Genomic DNA, 19,800 nt, shown 5'->3' with positions numbered 1-19,800 from the left:
AAGAGGTGTTAGGACATACATAGGAACTAATGAGACACAAGTTAGCGCTGTGACCTCACAGCAAGGTGGTCTCGGGTTCAAATCCACCAGCTGGTTGAGGTCTTTCTCTCCACAGAGACTAATGTTCTCCTGGTGCTTGTGTAGGTTCTCTCCAGGTACTCCAGCTTCCCCACACAATTCAAAGACATGTGCGTTAGCTTAACTGGTGTTTCTAAATTGCCCAGAGACATGAGTGTGAGCATGGATGCTTGTCTCTCTCTCTCTCTGTAGCCCTGTAGGGAAACCTTGCTAGGGTGCACTCAGCTGGGATAGGCAATAGTCAATAAATATTCTGATCTATAAGCAGAACCAAAACTGGCACTGTTATTAATTAAATCTCATCCATCCATTACCAAATATATAATATTGTGCTGTCGGTGCAGTAAATGCATTCCGATGCTAAGAGCCCAGTCCACAGACTGCACTGTCTACTTCTCTTTCTACTGTACAACAGTAAACAAACATTTTACATTGGTAACACCAACTGACATGGAAATTATACCAGTTTCCTGTTTGAATTAAGGTATTCATATCCATATAGACCCCAAGTGGCCTTCTGCATGATGATGTGTATTTTTGACTATTATCTTTTAACTGCTTTGAATTTACTGTCATTATCACTTAAACACAATTTTAAATAGTTTCAATAATCTTCCTTTACATGGGCGCCCTTACCACCTGACACATTTGGGGTTTTGATACCAAAATATGGAAAAATGTATATAATCGGAACGCACCTAAAACTTAATTAAACTCGTTGTTTTATAGCGTAAATCCCCAGATGTCATGTTTTAAAGACTAACAAAAGGATGCATATCAATGACCAGTCTGCCAAGTACCATGTCCATCCTGTCAGCCATTATTACTCATGTGATCCACGACAGGCTAGCATAGAGACCACATGGTAAAGAGGGGTTAATAGTGTTAAGTACAAACTACACTCGTCTCTGTAACGGGGACTCAAATGGCCCTGAAAACTAGGACTGACACAACTGTCTCATGAATTTGTCTTGATACACTGTAGGTTAGAACAACTGAAACAGGATGATGCTAGCTAGCTACATGTCTGCCACTTTTTTCAGATATCAACTTGATTTTAATGGTAATTGTTTGTTATTTAATGTTGAAAAAAAGTCTTAAATAGTCTGAATTAACCCACTAAATGGCAGGTCCAGTTTGTCCAAAGACATCGCAAAGGGACTGAAAAGATAAATATGCTGTATCTTGGAAATATCTCTGAAGCTCACGATTTCATCATGTATGCATTTGTGGCAGTCAAAGTTCAGGGGAACCCGTCACAAAATGTGGGGAACAGTGTAAAGTTCAACACATCTGATGCTTTTGAAATGAAATAAAACAGTCGTGTAGTCGCAACACTGGTGTAATATTATAAGGCTAGTGACATTTTTAATCTGTGCAACACAAAGTACCAAACAAAGATGTTAAAAACAAAAAAACCCTGTTTCAGCTGTGTCAACTGTTGCCATGGGTTTGATAATGTTAGCTGTCCTGCAGGTGCATATTTTGTCCTTCTAGAAGCAACGCTTGCAACTCAGCAGCAATTTTGGCAACACAACACAATGCATCAAAATTCAATGAAATATAGGCAGTGGAGTTAGAGACAGAGCAGCAGGGACCTCTTCAGCCAGCCCCAGATCTCAGCTTAGCTCAACAATTTGTCATCTCATAAAAGTGCCACTGCTGAATATGACAGCTTAGTATCAAGCAATGCTCCTTTTTATTTAAGTCACCAAAGCAGAATAAAAAGCTGCCCTTGATTTTTTGATTTTCTTTTTCAATTCTAGTGTAGGTGTTTAAGACATGTCCTTGTTTTTTATTCAAAGCACCCCTCAAGCTTCGATTGCACTCCACAGTGAGAGCATCTCAGATTCTTGACATTGTCCAGAGAGGGTCAATCTCTAAGCAGTCTCCATGGTGATAACTGCATTACTTTAAATTTTACAACAGCAAATGGAGGAGGCAGGGCGTAGGAAGGCAGAGGGAGAGATTCAAGTTTCATCACAGTCTGCGCATTAAGAGATGCAACTACTCCCACTGGTGAAAAGCTCTAATAAATGTTCCATGCAAATAAAACCATTATAGACACAGTGACAAGTCCATTCTGCAACCTTTAGAGCTGTTTGTGTTTGGCTGGCAGGTGCTGTTAAAGTATCATGCATCTTAAACCGGTTCTGGTCCATTTGAAGTGCTGAATAAGTCAGAGATATTACTCAACAATACCCAATATACATCCATAAAACAGAAGCGCTGCCTACAGTGATACATTATTAATAGATTTGCCAACACTGACTTCTTATTCCCAAAAAAGAAATTTACTTTAACAAAGTAAAGGCAAAAGTACCTTTACTTTGTCTCGGGTGATTCTTATCCCCCCATGCCAAGTCTATAAGTGCAAAAGACCTAAAGTCATTACATCAGCTCTCTGATGGCCTTTTTCCAGAAGTCTTTAACACAGTGCAGTAGCTCATTGATCAGGATCGGAAAAATCAAGCATTACCTTTAATAATCAGCTCATAGTCCAATACTTATTGTTACCTTTGCTCTCACGGGGGAGGTTCATGATATTATGTTTGTGTATGTTTGTGCGCAGTCATTTCCCAAAAAGTGTGACTCATTATGGATGGTGCTATGTGTAGGTCAAATGCTGAGTGTTGGAAATTTGGGTCTAAACAGCAACAAAAAGTGGCAGGGAAGTTCAGCACCGATGGAAAAATGCAAAAAGACATCAAAGACAATATTTTTAAAAAGTATCAGGAAAAAATGGTCTGGTTTTGTTTTTTATATACTTTGTTTCACTTCACCTGTTTGGTTGTTGTCACTTGAGTCTTCTCCACAGCTCCAGCAGAAGCAAGGGGAGCCCACAGGCCTGTTGTTCCACATATTTTTGACTGTATCCCCTACTGACAGTAAACAGCTACAACATGTAGACAAAGGTCTGCAAAGCAGCTCTGCATTGCACCAATGCACCGCTATGTTGGTCCCTAGATGGGCTAAATTTAGCCTGAGGGTACAGCGCTGGTGATTTGTGACTTTGTTTGCATTAAACTCATTTATAAGGAAACATATTACTGCTCTATCCCTGCAGACAACTCTACTGACTCCTGAAGTTGACTTAATTTTTTCAGCCCTCAAAATTGCCACTTGGATTTTCATTTAACTAAGATTTTTAAAAATGTAGGGATGTCAGTATATTAGACATTTAAGCACCTAGCCTTGTACTAACCTTTGTATCACATTTAGAAATGATGTAAAAAAGTGTTTAGCGGAATGAATATTTTTTCATTTGTTCCCTGTACTCAGGAAACAATTTGATATAAACCAAAATTAAAAATCTGATTAAATATCGAATTGTGCAGGGTTGGTTTTAGGGTTGCTGTCATGACCAATGATGCCTCATATCGTGCTAAACTTGCCATTTGACCTGTTAAATGTAGCATACCATAAGTCAGCGGTCCCCAACCCCTGGGCCGGTCCGTGAGTCGTCAGGTGATCAGGTGATCAGGTTTTCAGGGTTTTTTATCGGTAACTTGGTTTCCCTGGGTCTTTTCACGTGTTGTAGTTATTATTTATTTATGCGTTACCATAGCGACCAGAGAGCATTAAGGGGCAAAGAGGAGGATGTTACTCTCAATGCTGTTGGCGCATTTCAGGAGGACGCTGCTAATAAAGTTGCATAATTACAGAGTGAATTCAGTTTTTTGTTATTATTTTAAAGCCGAATACATATTTTATTATTATATTTACAAAATACCACAGTTTTTTGTCTTCGTCGTATCATTTTATTTTGTTGTATTTATCCGCGACACTTTAAATGCCGGTCCATGAAAATACTGTCTGACATTAAAGCGGTCTGGGGGGCAAAAAAGGTTGGGGACCGTTGCTATAAGTATCATGATCGTTATATAGAATCCACTGACATGACACTGACTGACACTCGTGACAATTTAGGAGCACAAAAACATCAACGTGATATCTTACAATTTTCTATATATCAAAAATCACTTCAAAAGCATTTTTGTTGACATGTCATCATAAAAACTTTTCCTTGTGCCATTTTAAGGCTTTACAAATGGTCAGCATTGTAGTTAAGATGCTCATAACAAGAAAAGCAGAAAAGGGGTAGCATGTAGCTCTCCATGGCTCGTGATTTCCAAGGATTCACAAACAATCAGTGTGTTTATTTTAAGCCAGACAGGTGTACCAGATGAGCGGGGTTTTTCATAAAGTGATTGAACTTTCATGTAGTCTCGGAAATTATAAGAAAAGCAGTCTAGAAAATGAGCAACTGAATGAAACACTCCAATGCATGACATCATCCTTTTTTAAGAAACAGACACACGCAGACAATGTCAGAAATGAGACAGACGGAAGCCACATATGCTGGAAGAAAGATCCTGCAGAACACTGACGTTACACTTGCTTTAGGTGATTGATCAGATGTTTTAGTCATGCTTTTGTCAGGGTTAGTGAAAAAGAGCTCGAGTAAGGGCCCATATGTGCACATAGAAACAAGTAGAAACAGTTGAGGTGGTTAAATTTCAAGACAGAAAATCAGCATCAGCCGTAAATACACGGGGGGACACGTGAGGCAGGTGAGGTCGACCTTCTGGTCAAGTGACTCAGACCAGAGGGAAAGCTGAGTGTATCTGCTGTGTGGATTGGGTGGGGCAGAAGTGAAACAATCGAAGCAAAACAGGGCAGGGATAGGTAATGCAACAGTCTCACAATCACGCTGTTTCTGAAATAATGTCATCATTCAGCCACTTACTAACCATGAACCAACTGCAGAGTCGCATTACACTGTGGCACAGAGATCATGAACACTACTTTTCTGTTAGTAGTGTAAGGTCTGTGTGTAGTAGATAATTCCAGGCAGTCAGAATTGAGATACTCAAATACAACGATGAGTACTAAACACAGTGCACTGTGTATATGTATATCTTTGTAGCTCAACCACTTAAAGACTTTGGAATATATACATTAGCTAAACTACTTACGATCAGATATACAGGCTTATTTGACTCCTCAAACATGCATGCAGCTGTAACGATACATTAAACCAAAATGGTAACTTATTGTCAGCCTTTCTCTCACAGGAGAACTTACTGAATAAAGTAAAGAGGACAAAGGACATCAACAGTACTAACAGGCTGGGGAGCTCTTTGTTTTTCTGCTTAATTACGCATCTTTCCACAAATCAGTCAAGTGGAAAGTTTTCTAATTGCTGGCAAAAGGAAAGTCAGGTCATCTCTCAGTGTGAACACTAAACAGTTTTTGTATTTGTGAGTGCAGTTATGTATTTGTTGTGTTTAGGCATCCTAGCATTAGCAGAAGCCCAGCCAGCCTTCTGCATAAATATGCTGCAGGTTCCTTCTGTGTCAGCTTTGTCAATATTTCCTGGGCAAATTACAAAGAAAGAAAACATTTTCTTCCCCGGGGAGTGGAAGGGTGATCATCGCCTGCTGCCATGTTTTAGCAACCAACAAACAAGATGGATCTTATGGTCTTAAAAACTTTAATTCTTATTGAGTTCACTGTATTTCTCTAAGAAAAAATATCTTCTTACTTTTTCAGCACTTGTTGGCATAAACACCTTCTGTATGCTTGTGTGTAGAAAGTCATCATAATGTATTTGTCTGCATTCTGGATGAGTTGTGCAATAAATGCTAATTAAATTAATGCGTAGCAGTTAACTGTATACTGCTAAGTTGTGCTCATCTGAGAGTGCTTTGTGTTCACTAGCGTGCACACACACAGACACACACACACACAGAAATGTCATGTTAACAGAAACATAAGGAACCAAAATATCAACTATAAAAAGTATTGTTAAATTGATTTTGAATGTACAATTGAGTATAAACGATTATAAATATGCACATAAGGACAGTATTATTTAAAATATAAGAGTGGAGAACTACGTTCATCAGCTAATGCTAGCTGTCTTAGCTGTCCAGCTAGCCAACCTGCTAATTAGCGCTAAGTAGCATACAAGTAAAATAATTTCACATAATTAAAATTTCTCTAAAATGACATTTTCCTCAAGGAACTTACCTTTGGTCAAAGGCGACTATTTCCCATCTTGCTCACCCTGTCAAAATGAGACTTTCTCATACAACTATGAATCTTTAATTCATAGTACAAACTTTACTTTCTGTATATTGTGCTGGGGTCAATTTCTCAAAAGTCAGCCTTCCTTGCAGAAAATGTAGCGCTATTTGCCACATAATCAGCTAACGCTAGCAAGGTTTGCTGGTGAGTATTTGCTAACACAGAAAAAAATGCCCATGCATGCACTTCTTGCATGGTCTGTTAGTGCAATTAACAACTCAACGGCTCATATTATTTCTCAGACAGTACCATTGACAAATTTACAAAAGCAGTTAAAAGATCAATCGAGTAAGCCACAATCGCTAATATGAAGCCTAGCATACAGTTAATGGCTGTAGCTACCTGTGTCAGCAGGTAGTTACAGCTGCCATACTCATAATAAGCTGCCATACTCATAATAATATCCCTGTGCAAATTTCCTCACTGCTTCTCAGTTACCCACTGTGGTGACCCCTAGTGAATAAGTGAGCAGCCAAAAAGAGCTACATGAAGGGGAAACCAAAATGGTTTCTTCTTTTTTTCTTTGGCTCTAAAGTTAAGCATTTAAAATTGGAGTCTATTGGGACAGGCTTTATTTTGGAGCCCACTTAGACTTACATGAGCTTATGTGACTAATTTGTGTCTATGACAGCTTCTTCTCCCAGAGAAGCAGGAAACATTTGACTATTTTCCCCCCGGACATACATTTAAAATAAAAGTAACAACAACAGGTTTTCTACTTTCTACTAAGGCTTCACCTTACTACAGTAAAGAGTGGATGGCTATAAGAAATATATTACAGTAAGATTAAAGGCAAATGACCTCAGATCATTTCCTTCACGGATTTACAAAACTAATTCATTGGAACCAAGTCGATTCATCCCGTGGCAATTAAGCAAATAGATGACGTGGCGCTGTCTCGATAAAAGCAAAAAATGTTCTTCATTAATACGGGACCTTAACCTGCCAAGGGTCAGTGACCACAAGATGCGAGTGTGTCTGAATATCTGATAGAGTTGTTAGTTGCTCATTAAAATACCATTTAGGTAAGACTTAATTTTGAATGCGCTGAACTGTATCAGTGTGAGGAGGAGCTCAGCCGTATGGTTTTAATTAAATACCATCACCACCACACATACATACACACCTGGACACACGCATAGCTGTAAGCTGAAGGGTCAAGGGTAATGCTGCCACTGCTGTCTGCTGTGTGTGTGTCAGTGGAACCTGCTGTCACCTCATTACAGGACACCGCCAGCCACAACTCACGCTGACATCCAGGGGCTGAATTCACCAAGTATTTTATTTGACCACCAGGAGTTTTTCTAAATGGCACCAAAAAGTTCTGAGCCAAGACTTTTTACTCTTTAAGAGCCTTTCACAAAGCTGCTGGGAGCAACTTTTACTGAGGAATGGAGAGAACTGTGAGGACAGCGTAATAAAAGAATACCTTTCCTTCTGTAAGTCCTCATCCTGTCAACTCTTGTGCTACCGTACTATTTCGCACTTTCAAGGTGAACTATATGTTTCTCTCTCTCATGGGGTGGCTGTGGCTCAGGGGGTAGAGCACATCATCTGCCAATCAGAAGATTGGTGGTTTGATCCCTGGCTGCTAAAGTCCGCATGCCACAACAATGGGTTGCTCCTGGTGGGTTACATCAGAGTGTGAATGTGTGTGGGAATATTAGATAGAGAGTTGTTAGATGTGGAAAAGCGTGCTTGGGGGTAGACAAGCGCTACATAAGAACCAGTCCTTACCATCTGACAGCTTTAGTTGCATTACAGTTACTACAAAGGATGTGTAGCGATTACAAAGTAAAGGCAAGCATTTTGTGTATAATCCCAATGCACGATTTCTACTTTCTGAATGTTTAACTTCTGAAATAGTATTTGGACTTAAACAGTTTGAGTTAAAAAAAAAAAAGAAAATTGGAAAAGATGACTACTCACATCCAGAATTGTGGAGAACTTTTGTATGTGTTTGTGCCATTGTTTGTCTTTTTGGAAATAAGTTATCTGAATTTCAAGACCACGCCTCCAAACACGCTCCTTCCGGTTCTCATCTATATATGTTCCCCCAGTTCTACAAGCTGTTCGTTCTCGTTTACGTGCCCCACCCTCCCTCTCCTTTTTAATTCTTTAACTTCTTCACTTCTGTTTAGTACATGGGGATCTGCCAGGCCCAGGAGCCGCCGCCAGTCCCCTTCGAAGCTTTCCCCAAAACCCTGCTCAATTCATGTCCAAGCCGTTCACCTTTATCTACTAAAACACTGTCAAACCTCACATGAGGACCCCAGCAAGTGAATAAACATACAAAATGGAATAAAACTATGGCTACGTTCATTCTGCAGGTCTTAATGCTCAATTCAGATTTTTTGATCAAATCCGATTTTTTTGTCTGCTTGTTCACACTATAAATAAAATGCGACAGCAAACGTGCTCTAGTGTGAACCCTCAAAGCGGCCGAATACGCAAAAGAAGACGTCACACACAACGCGCTCTGTTTAGACCCAGCCCAAATAATATTGTTTGACTGATGGCCCTTAATATAAAGACTTCGGACTTTACATTTCCCAATTTTTGCTTTAAGTTATTTTGTTATTTACATAATAATATAGATAACCTAATAATTATCCTTGTTGCTGTTTTAGAGAGGAGCGGTGCTTCAAAGGATAGCTGCAGATTTCTGTCAGAATCTGCAGATACAAATAAAATGTTCATGTTTCTCCAACGTTGTCTTCCCAACAGTTTCACTAACATCTACGCTGGATGTCCAGGAAGCGTTCGTGATGTCTTCTCAGGCGCTGACAATTGGCGTCTGTCTTGTGTCAGTGACGTAAAAGACGGATTTAATGCGACTTGACCGTTCAAACAGTCACTTTTGTAAAACATCGGATATGTATCGGATTCAGTACCACATACGAAAGTGACCCAGATTGGATTTGAAAATATCGGATTTGTGCCGTTCACACTGTCACACCATGATCGGATACGGGTCGCATAGGGTCAAAAAAATCGGATTTGATGCGCTTTCGCCTGCAGTGTGAACATAGCCTATGTTTCTTCCCTTCATACTAAACTCTATTGTAGTCGTTAACCCTTTTCTTTGTTAGACCAAACCTTTTAAGTAATTTCACCAGTGCAGAGCTTGTTGTTTCCCAGAAGTAACAAACTGTTGACTCATAAAGCAACAACAGAGAAGGACATATCTGCAGATTCCGTTTGGAGTGAATTAACCATGATCTGTGGTCCTGCATAGACGGACAGCAGTCCATACCAACATCTATGCCACACCATCTATGAATTTTATACGACAGTCACACTAAAGTGGTTGGAGACCGTGGCACAACTGAAATTGTTGTGGTTCTCTGCAATAACTTGTTGCTTTTAAACAGTTACTTCAAAGGTAGACACCGTGTCTGCAACCACTGAGTACATCAAGACAGCTAAGGAATGGCAATATAAGGAGTCTGTCTGCTGTCAGGTAGGAATTGAATGGGATCTAACTGACAATGCTATCTGTTTGTGATAATACGTCAATTAACTGAGATAAATCAGCAAAAACTGCAAATCTGTGGGAGTCTACATATGCAGAAATTCAAAATAAGTACTTTCAGTCGGAGTCCAGTCAGAATCTCAGAGATTTGAAAGATAAATTCAGAAACTCCTAAACAAATAGTGACGTAGTTGCTGCAAGACCATCATTTGTGAGTGATTCCTCCCTCGGGGTGACCTGTGGCCTTGAATCAACGGGCAACAAACGATTTTTCCTGGTTGCAAGTAGGTTTTCATCTTATTTCACTCTGCTGTGACTGAACCAGTCATGAGATCCACGTCATATTATGCAGTCCTCGTCATGTGCATATGTACATTACAAATTACAGTCATTTGATGAATTAGTTTTGATTAAAAAAAAAAAAATCTTAATTAGCATAACTTTAAACATTATAATTGATCTCCCAGTCCCCTGGGTTTGTTTGCAGCACAGTGGCTTTGGGTGGCTGATCTGCTCCCTAACATCAGGTTATTGTTCTGATGACTGCACGTGCACGTTACAACATGCAGACGTGTACGTGTGCGACCCAAGTGTAGGTTAGCATGTTAATGATGCAGAGGCCTGTGTTACTAGGCAGGATACACCGTCATTCCATTATCACTGATTAGGTGACAGAGCGTGTGTGCCAAATGTATGTTAGTATGACACACGCTGTAAAAGGATTAAAAATATGGGAGCCAAGAGTCGTGTGTGTGTGTGTGTGGCTGCAGAACGTTACTCAGTGTGCTTGTCGTACAGACTGCACTCACCGTGGGGGTCAATGGAACGATGAGTCTGTCTCTGGTCGAGACAGAATAAGTGCCTCGCTGTCATCTTTGCAATTCACAGAGGCATTTACTCACATTAAAGAGCGAGCACTAATATGTCTCACTCGAGTAAGATCTACTGACTGCTGGAACGAGTTAAAACAACACTGACATTTCTCTCTTTTCCACATTTCTCTTTTTTGATAGTGCTCATTACTTAAAGTCATTATTTTAAAAAACATGAGTGTATCATGATGATTTGAGCTGTTGCCAACAGCAAATCAGCCCAAAAAGAAAAATGGATATATTCTCTGAGAGCATGCCAGAGTGTATTAGAGTATTTATGAGCCTTTTTCCTCATGTAGTCAGATTCACTCAACAGTGTTTCGCCTAATGCAGAGTAACGTGTGTAATATCAATAGACATAAAAGATGAGTGTAGCCCCTGGGTCTGAGAAGTAAAACCAATTTAGAAGTGCTTATATCTGCACTGTTTCTAAAGAACAACAGGGGGCGACGTGGATTGTGCATAAACCTTAAAGTAGCTATCACCCGAGTAACCGCTGTTCCAATGAGTTTATCTCTCAGTCATTAGTTTTGTGTCTTCTTCAACATGGTGTGATATTCATTTTGTAAATTATGGCCCCAGTTTTACGTAAAATAGACGGCAGTGCTTTCATGTAGTTTATTGAGCTTAGATAGAGTATGGCAGATAAGCACATATACTGGCCGTACAATGGAAAATAGAGCAAGGAAGTGAAAAACGGGCTAGAAAACCGAAGGCCAGGATGCTTGGCTGAACAACCAATGACAATCTGGCAAAATGTGGCCTTTGTTGGCCTATTTTTGTTCTCTCTTTCTCCCACATCGTTTCTCTTCTCCTCCCCTTTATCATTGTACAATGACTTCACTAATGTGTCACTCTGATATTTTCTATCATTCAACAAAAACTTGCATTGCAGTTATTACAATAAATATGATGATTGAATGTGTTTTTATTGTTTTATTGACCCACTCCACAAAAATTATGAAATCCTAAAATGTCTGTGCGCACACACCTACCTACAGATATCCAGTGCTCACTGAGATTCACTGCTATGGTCGGCTCAGCACCTACCCACTGCTAACCAGCTACCTCATGCTGAGAGCATTCATACACAGAGAGAGAGAGAGCTTGCAGCTCTGGATCTTCAGCTGAAGCCACATTGCCCCCTGCAGGTCGGTTGAGGTTTCATATAAAAGAGAAGGGAAATATTTTTCTTTTGAGATACAGCAATCACTGGAGTGATAAGGCTCAGCATACTATTGTCAAAATGTATCCAGTAGCATTAAATGGTTATAGGATACAGATGGACGGAAGAGTCGGGATGGCTGAGTCATATTAGCTCCACAGGCTCCATCTTGACTGGCATTGATTCATTTCTCAGGGACTGTGCATGTGTGGAAGACTGAAACCAAAGAAGGAAGAAAGGAGCCAGAAAGTCTCTTCATAGAGTTTTCTCCCAGCCTAGATGCAGTAACATATTACATGATGACATTAAGCAATGAAAGAGACATTTAACAAAATGTGGTGTTTGTAGCATTTTGTGCCATTTGGTATGAACAGTGAAATTGAACAGATGGCTGCGCTTCCTTGAGCCTGGTTCTGCTGGAGATTTCTTCCTATTAAAAGAGAGTTTTTCCTTCCCACTGTCACCAAGTACTGCTCATAAGGGGTTGTGTAATTTGGGGGTTTTCTCTGTATTATTTTAGTGTCTTTACCTTACAATCTAGAACACTTTGAGGTGACTGCTGTAATTAGTTAGTGGTTCATAAATATAATTGAATTGAACTGAAAATTGAAAATGTATTTTAGCAAGCTAAATTGCTCATTTCTGTTGGTTGTGAAGCCCTAGTTAACCAATTCCTTGATCAACCAGGTCTTAATTTTGGTACCTAGATAAAACTGATTAATAGAGTTAAAGAATGTGCTGAAGTAATGAATTCTGCAGAGTTGCTGTTGGGTTTGGTCCCTGGGAATGTAGTTTTCTATCCTAAACGATCTGATAGACCAAAATCAAACAATCTGGATGGAGACATTTCCAAAACAACCCCCAAAAACAGGCATTGATAGGTTGGAGATGTGCAACAGATGTCAAAGTATCCCTCAGTTTTGCATTAGCCTTCTTTACATGCAAACATGTGACCAGTAGAGCCTGTAGTTCAGGTGTCCCTTGAGCTTATATTAGCATGCTAACATATTTGGCAGGAACAGCGCTTCACCATTTGCCTTCTATCCAATAGCATGCTAACATTTGCTAATTCAGCTAATGGGCGTGCGGATGATTTTACTGGTGTTTGGTTACTGAAAGCAAAACCATCTAAAGAAGCTAGACGTGAAAAAATATCCCATCTATAGTTACCATAATTTATCCTGAAGGGAATGTGAGAGATTTCATGGCAATCGTTTCAACACTTGTTGAGATATTCCGCTCAAAACCAAAAAAGATCAACTTCATGATGCCACTAGAGGAAAAGCTGGTGCGGGCTTCATAAAAATCACTAACATGTGATCAGTTAATCATATCTATCTGTGACAGATCTGATAGCATACAGTTTAACTTTGTCTCTCATTTTCCAACAGTGCTTTCCCACCAAGCTCCAGCAAGAGAATCGCAGATGCAAAGCTTAATAAAGATAATTCTGCTCTGTGGCTCATCTATCACTGAGGGGAGATTTATGGGAAAGGGGAGAGCGCGTGCTTCAGTTTTCGACACAGGAAGCAAAACACTTCTGTGAGTCTGACTGTAGAGTGTGTATTGCTGGTCCCAGAGGGTGAAGTAGAAATGGCTTTGTCTTTGACAGAAAAGAGCTGTTGAAGCGCCCGAGGCTCCTTCCTTTTCCTGTCTCCCTCTGCTGCTCTGCTCTCACTTTCATTCATCTTCTGTCTGTTCAGTGATGTTTCAAGGAAGGAAACAATACTGCTGCAATATGATTATGGAAATTATCAAAACAATAAATGCTTTTTCCCCCACTCCTCCTTCTTTAAAAGTTTTAATCACAATGAAAAGCCTATTGTGTGTCTTTAACTGCACAAATGGTAGAGTGAAAACTAAGAACAAAGTACGTCTGTTGTTTAGGGATGTAGTTTTAGTTTTAAGGAGTTTTTCTGTTGAGATATTGCAAACTAAACAATTCAAAGCAATATCAGAAAAATACAACAGTTTCGGTGTGTGTCTGTGTGTGTTTATTCTACTTGTTTGACTTCAGGTCTCTGAAGACAGACTCATGAAAGACGTGGGTTTAAGTGGCTTCTTCTTCTTCCTCTGCTCACAATAACTCTTTCCTTTCATCAAACTCCATTTCCTGTCCTTTCTTGGGCTGTGGGCTTTCTCTATGCCAATGGTGGGGGTAGATTAAAGTGGACAGACTGTATTACACTGAAACTGGTTTACTGATGCAAAGTAGTTCGGAAAAGGGAATAAAAACAACAGGTTGTGATTTGGGACACACAGCCAGCCAAAGGACAGAGGAATGGAGTTGGTTCAGGTGGGTTTAATGTGGAGGGATGGTACAGATCTGATCAAGAGAATAATTTGACTATGAATGGTTTGACATACTTGGCAAACAGCAATGGATTTTACTGGGAAGTGTCACTGGTTATGAGGGCTATTTTCCAGCAGGAAGGACCAACTCAACTGGAACAGGTGAGCAAATGTTGAAATGTTGCCTTTCAACTCTGGGAGACAACAGATCCTAAACTTAAGCACAAGGGAGAACACAATAAGCACCCAGCTGGCACACTGAGTATGTTGACTATATGGCAGAGGCCTTATGAGGATGTTGGGAAGTGGTTGTGGTGGCTGAAGAGCAAGGAAACCAAAGACTCTTGTCTAAAGTGGAGACACGGCCTGCCCAACCCAAGCTGGGCCTAGTCACTGAGTTCAGTAACTATAGGTTAGACACAGTATGCTCTATATAAAGTGTTAGCTCGTCATGAAATTCCAGGCACAGCATAGTCACAAAGTCAAACCACAATGTCACAATGTCAATGCACCTGCACAGATTTTGCAAAAGATTGCAAAAGAACTTAAATGGTAAAGATATTTCATACACTCAAGCATATAACCCTGACCAACAGTACAGGGACATACTACTCAGTCATGTGGACTGAAGCTGAATAACATTTTACATGCTATGTTAGTAAATTTGAAGACAGCAGATCATTTCTGCTACTGTCTGCAATCTCATCTTCAGATGTTCAGAGGTGCATTGTGGGGGCACTGCATGCACCTTGTGATTGAAAAACTCAGTTACGTCGCACATAAAGCAACTGCTGAGTGTAATATTTGCAGATGTTTGTGTCATATTTGAGAACAGGTGTGGGCTCCAACATGTTGGAGAAGTTGCCATTAAGAAGGTTTATAGTTTCCTTTCCACACTAGCAAGAAGATGAGGTGGCGTTCTTCTTCTATTACCCTGGAATGCTTATGTGGCATTTCTGGCAATGCTTTTTCATTCATTTGCGTTAGCTTTCGGCTACACAAGTAGTGATTAATGGTATGCAACCTAGACTGACATGGTTGCATGCAGTTTTCTGTAACCTGTGTGTAAGCCAAGTGCTATCTGGTTGGTCTGAACAGGAAACAGAGTAACAAAAGGGCTCGCCACAGTGCACAAAAAATGTACCGAAGAAAAAAAACATTCCAGATAAAACAGGAAAAAGCTGAAGAAGTGGCTGCTGTGGATGCTTTAATGCATAGTTTAGGATGGCATGGGGATTCAGTGGTTTTCACCATCACCTCATAGCAAGAAAGTCCAGAGTTTTAATCCACCTGCAGACTGAGTTTGCATGGGCTCTCTCTGGGTACTGCGACTTCCTCCAACAGTCCAAGACGTCCATGTTAGATTAACTCACAACTCTAAATTGGCATGAATGTGAGTGATTTGTCTTCTGTCTCTCCTACGACAGATATCCAAATTTCTGATGGAGGTAATGTTCACCCACATAAATACCTCCCTCTCGTTTTTAGATCTGGACATTTAAGTACTTGAGTCATACAGTGAGTACTTACACATAATCAGGTGAATTTTATTGTATTTTTTCCTGTTGTTTTGGAGGGTTTCTCATTTGGTAACATGAAAACTAAATATTTTCTTCTTACAATAGAACTGCATTAGTCACGTATGTGTAGCCTCTTTTATATCATCCTTTAATGTATTGTTGTTGGTATAATATTCTAGTGCTTTCATTGATTCGTTACACGGGAACACTGGAAGAGGGGGGGGGGGGGGGGAGTCTTCAAGCCTTTTAAAGATTTGAAGAAAACCTGCTGTATAAAAGAAACATTACCAAAACCCAGTGAGAGCATCAGAAGAACATTCTGGAAGACAGAATCTGCTCGCCAGGCTTCTTCTTCACACCACAAACTCTCTGTATCTCTCACTAATTACTCCAACCCGTCAGCCTCTCCTGGCTGTCGTCATGGCAACCCCAGCAGTTGAGGGAGGGGGGGGGGGGTGGTGCTGTTATCAGGCAAGAAGGTGAGATAAGAGAGTTTATTTCCCATTGAAGCAGATAAAGGAGTGGATGATCTTTGCAAACATTTAAACCACAGGGAAGCTCTAAAGATGTGTAAGGGCTGAGCTGCTCTTTGAACATCAGTGTAGTTGTCTGATTTTTTTTTTGTTGTTGTTGTTCATCATTTATATTTCTGTCAAAGATTTAGCACTACGATCTTGTTTTTTGTCATTTTAAATCAAATACACCTAATTAAAAGCAAAATAGTTCTTAAAATCTGCTTTTAGTTAAACAAAACTTGAGATTGTAACTTCAAAATCAGCAAACTTAACTCACTTTTAGGTCTTGGACTCAGAAAATGCTGTTGGATCGATGCCGCCCAGTATTGCAAGCGATGTGTAACAGACCACTTAAGCCATTGTTAAAACTGAAAAACACTAAATTCCTAATTTTATTTCATTAGACTTCAAACAAAAGACAAACAAAAGCTTTCAATAAGAGCAAATAGGTTAAATTCTTTAAAAATTACTGTCTGCAAACATATTCCATTACATATTGAAAAACAATCATTTTAAAAAAAAATTGCAGTAACAACAATTCTAGACTCGCATCACTGGATAAAGCAGCTGAATGAATCAGAGGATAATATCTGGTGACCGGAGGCCAATCAGAAGCGTCCAGCATCTTCAGCGACACCCGCATTCATCCACCACCATGTCCTGGTAATGCTGAAGCACCACATTGTCATTGTTGTCGTAGTAGAGCATGGAGATCGAGGAGAGACGGATGGGGACGCAGCAGGGCTGTGGCGTGTTCTCTGGATCCAAGGAATGCACCAGGGTCTGCAGGATGGCATGGTTGGTGCCGTTCAGGCTCTCACTGAGCGGGAACGGACACTCCCCGTGGCAGTAGTTGGCCATGAAGCCCTGTGGGGCGATGACCCAGTCCTGCCAGCCGACATCTTTAAAATTGATGTAGAGGCGGCGAGCTTTACACACATTGCTGGGTGTCACGGGGATGTGGATGGCGCTTCTCCTCTGTCTGGACCGACACCGATTTGGGTTGAGGGACACAGCCACTAGTGAGGCCTGAACCAACGGGAAGGTGAAGTCTTGTTCCAGCAGGAGGGAGTTACCGGGGTAAAACAGAAAGAACTCTTCCGGGTCTGGTCCGAGAGGGAGCAACTCTAAAATTAAGCCGTAGTTAGACCCCGGTTTGCGCCAGCTCTCTGCCACCACTGTGAGATCCATGGTGATGGAGGTGGACTCGGGCTGCAGCTGGACCGACTGGGACAGCAGGAGTCTGCGGTTCGCCTTAGGATTAGTTCCCTTCAAAGTCGATCGGATCACTTTATAAAGAGAGGCACTAATGGCCTGGGACCCTTGCAGCAGCTGCACGGGACTGAGGGGCTTCCAGTGGAGCTTGATTTCCAGCTGAGCCAGAGATAGCATCTCCACAGGCTGCAGGATGGACATGTTGAAGAAAAGATGCTTCTCCAGGCAAGCCTGACAGCTGCTGCTCCAGCCAGACACCATCCTGCCTGCAAAACATCCACCAAGACAGCAAGATTAACAAGGAACTTACAGTTTTTCCAGGAGTCAAGAGCAGAGTATAAGTCAGAGCAAAGAATGTGCATTTTGTTTATGCAACGGAGCTCAGTCTTCGCATCAATAAATTACAGCTTCTGTCTCTTACCAGCATGAAATGCTTGTAATTATTTCACCTTTTATATCTGAATCAGCTTTAATGAATAAATATGTGCCTAGCTTTGCAGAGACACAGAATATAGCTTGGCTACTGGCTATTAAAAGGCCAGATATGCTTTTTTTTAAGGCTTAAAGGGGGGGGAGACTAAGTTCTAACATTATAAAATAGACGCCAGAAAGTTCAGTAGTAAATTATATCAGAGCTAATCAATATTTCCATCTGTTTTTTCATCATTTTTCTTTCAAAATGTAAATCTAAATAACGAGTTCGTGCCACCGCTGAGTCTTTGGGGTAAACATAACTATCCCTGACACTCACACAAACACTCACTGTTGTGATCTCAGCCATCAGCAGCACTGCATCCTCCTCTGGCAGCATACTGCACACTGACAGGCTGACAGCCATGGACGATGTTCGATATTAAATCTCTTAATAGCCTTTAAATCAATTACACGTGGCAGTCAACACAAAGGTTTCAGACATTTTTCATAGTGTCAGTGGGCTACATAATAAACTTAAAAGATAGAAACAAAGTATCGATCAACCAATACCAGCGTTCGTATCGATACTATCGATAGTTCTAGTGCTTCAGCTCCAGCATCCTATGTTTTGACTAACATCAGCTTCTCCAAGTAGCTACCTTGGTCTTGGACGTATCTGACGATGTTGCCGCGGACTCCATACTCGGACACCGTGCAGGGCTGGCTCTCCAGAGCCTGGAGCTTCTCGGCCCTCCGGAACATCCTCCAGAGAGCGGAGGGGACATGGCGCCGGGGCTGGAGGCTCCCTGCAGGCCTCGGCCTCTCGGAGAGCCCCAGGGACCTCAGGAGGAGCTGCTCCTGCCTGTTTGTGTCCTCCACGGGTGAAAGGGCACACGCACCCAGAAAACACACCGCCAGCAGCAACACAGGAGTCATGCCCGGACTTTCGGTTGATTTTGGACTCGGCAGCTCCAGAGCTTCTTCACCTGTAACCTTTAGTTTAACCTCACAGAGATCCCGGCGCGCAGCTGCGTAATCATGTTAATGAGAAGCGGGCGAAGATAAGCGGGGGAGGAGGGCTGAGCTCAGGACAGGTCCCTTGAAATAACAATGACATTCCTGAATGAAGTCACCAAGCAGTCTGGAAACATCGCGCTGTTTACACTGTAAAATCAGCTTTTATTATATCCTCCATCCTGTTTATAGGCTCAGACTCACTTTCTCCCTGAGTCAAATTCACCAGGTAATTTGACTTACAGGTGATTGTTTTTTTAAACACCAATACATGTTGAATGCAGAAGCTTCCAGAAACATGATCATCTCAATCCTCAAGTCCCCTCTTCTGTCATTGTTGGTCTCTTTTAAAAACCGAGTTTTAAAAGTCCTGATGTGTGTGTCTTGTTTTATATGATCTGTGAGTCGAACCTCACTGTAAACGGAGGTCAATATAAGCTCAACAATGAATTCTGGGCCCGCAGGGGACTCTCTTGGAGGATGACCCGGCCACCCTGTGAGAGGTCTTTTACTGCGCCAGTGCGGTGATGTCAAACAGAGGCTTTATCTCAGTGAAAACACTGGTAACACCGGGATGTGTCTGCCAGATAAGAAGGCACAGCAGTAACAGGCCAGTTTATTCAACAGCGTTTAAGCTGAATTGTGCTCAAAGGGTGAGACTATCGCGCCATCTAGCGCCCGTTGAGGGTATGAACTTCTCATGATCTCTCATAATGCGACTGACTTCTCGAACTGCTTCATATAAAGACTTCTTACAGAACTGAAGTGATAAAATTGTTCATGAGAAGAAAACATTCCAACATATTCTCATTTTAAATATATTCTGTTCCCTCTGTGAACCCTCAGAGTGGTTCATCTGCTATGAAAATAGGAAACAGATGCAGTGATTTTATTGAAATGTACACATACATGAATGGAAATACAGAAATGGAGTTTGAACGTCAATATTTGGTATGATCGCCTTTATTCTTAGACTTCCTGTGGTCTCATACATCAGTGTTTTTTTAAGCATCTTCAGGAACAGTTCTCCGGGCTTCTTGATGTTGGCTGCCTTTTGTCCTGTTCTCTGTCAAGATGATTCCACACTGCTTCAGTAATGTTGCAGCTCAGGGATCAGTGACATGACATGAAAACTGAAGCCAGTCCC

General features: G+C 41.1%; 1 protein-coding gene across 1 annotated transcript; it reads right to left on the bottom strand.

Moving 5' to 3' along the window:
* Window positions 1–16,042: 16,042 nt before the first annotated feature.
* On the bottom strand, window positions 16,043–18,735 carry LOC120735460 (protein DVR-1-like). Its single transcript, XM_040034858.1, has 2 exons — window positions 18,299–18,735; window positions 16,043–17,491 (listed from the first exon to the last, which is right to left on the bottom strand). The coding sequence occupies exons 1-2, from the start codon at window positions 18,573–18,575 to the stop codon at window positions 16,638–16,640; spliced, it is 1,131 nt and encodes a 376-aa protein (XP_039890792.1). The 5' UTR covers window positions 18,576–18,735; the 3' UTR covers window positions 16,043–16,637.
* Window positions 18,736–19,800: the final 1,065 nt, after the last annotated feature.

This window comes from Simochromis diagramma, unplaced genomic scaffold, assembly GCF_900408965.1.
Source record: "Simochromis diagramma unplaced genomic scaffold, fSimDia1.1 OVJJ01000091.1, whole genome shotgun sequence".
NCBI lineage: Eukaryota > Metazoa > Chordata > Actinopteri > Cichliformes > Cichlidae > Simochromis > Simochromis diagramma.
The sequence above is the reverse complement of the archived record's forward strand: the minus strand, read 5'-3'. Positions and strand labels throughout refer to the sequence as shown.

Coding starts and splice junctions, on each gene's coding strand:
- LOC120735460 (XM_040034858.1), bottom strand. CDS start 18,575: ATGACTCCTGTGTTGCTGCTGGCGGTGTGTTTTCTGGGTGCGTGTGCC. Junction 17,492..18,298: donor CAGATACGTCCAAGACCAAG/GTAGCTACTTGG, acceptor GATGTTTTGCAG/GCAGGATGGTGTCTGGCTGG.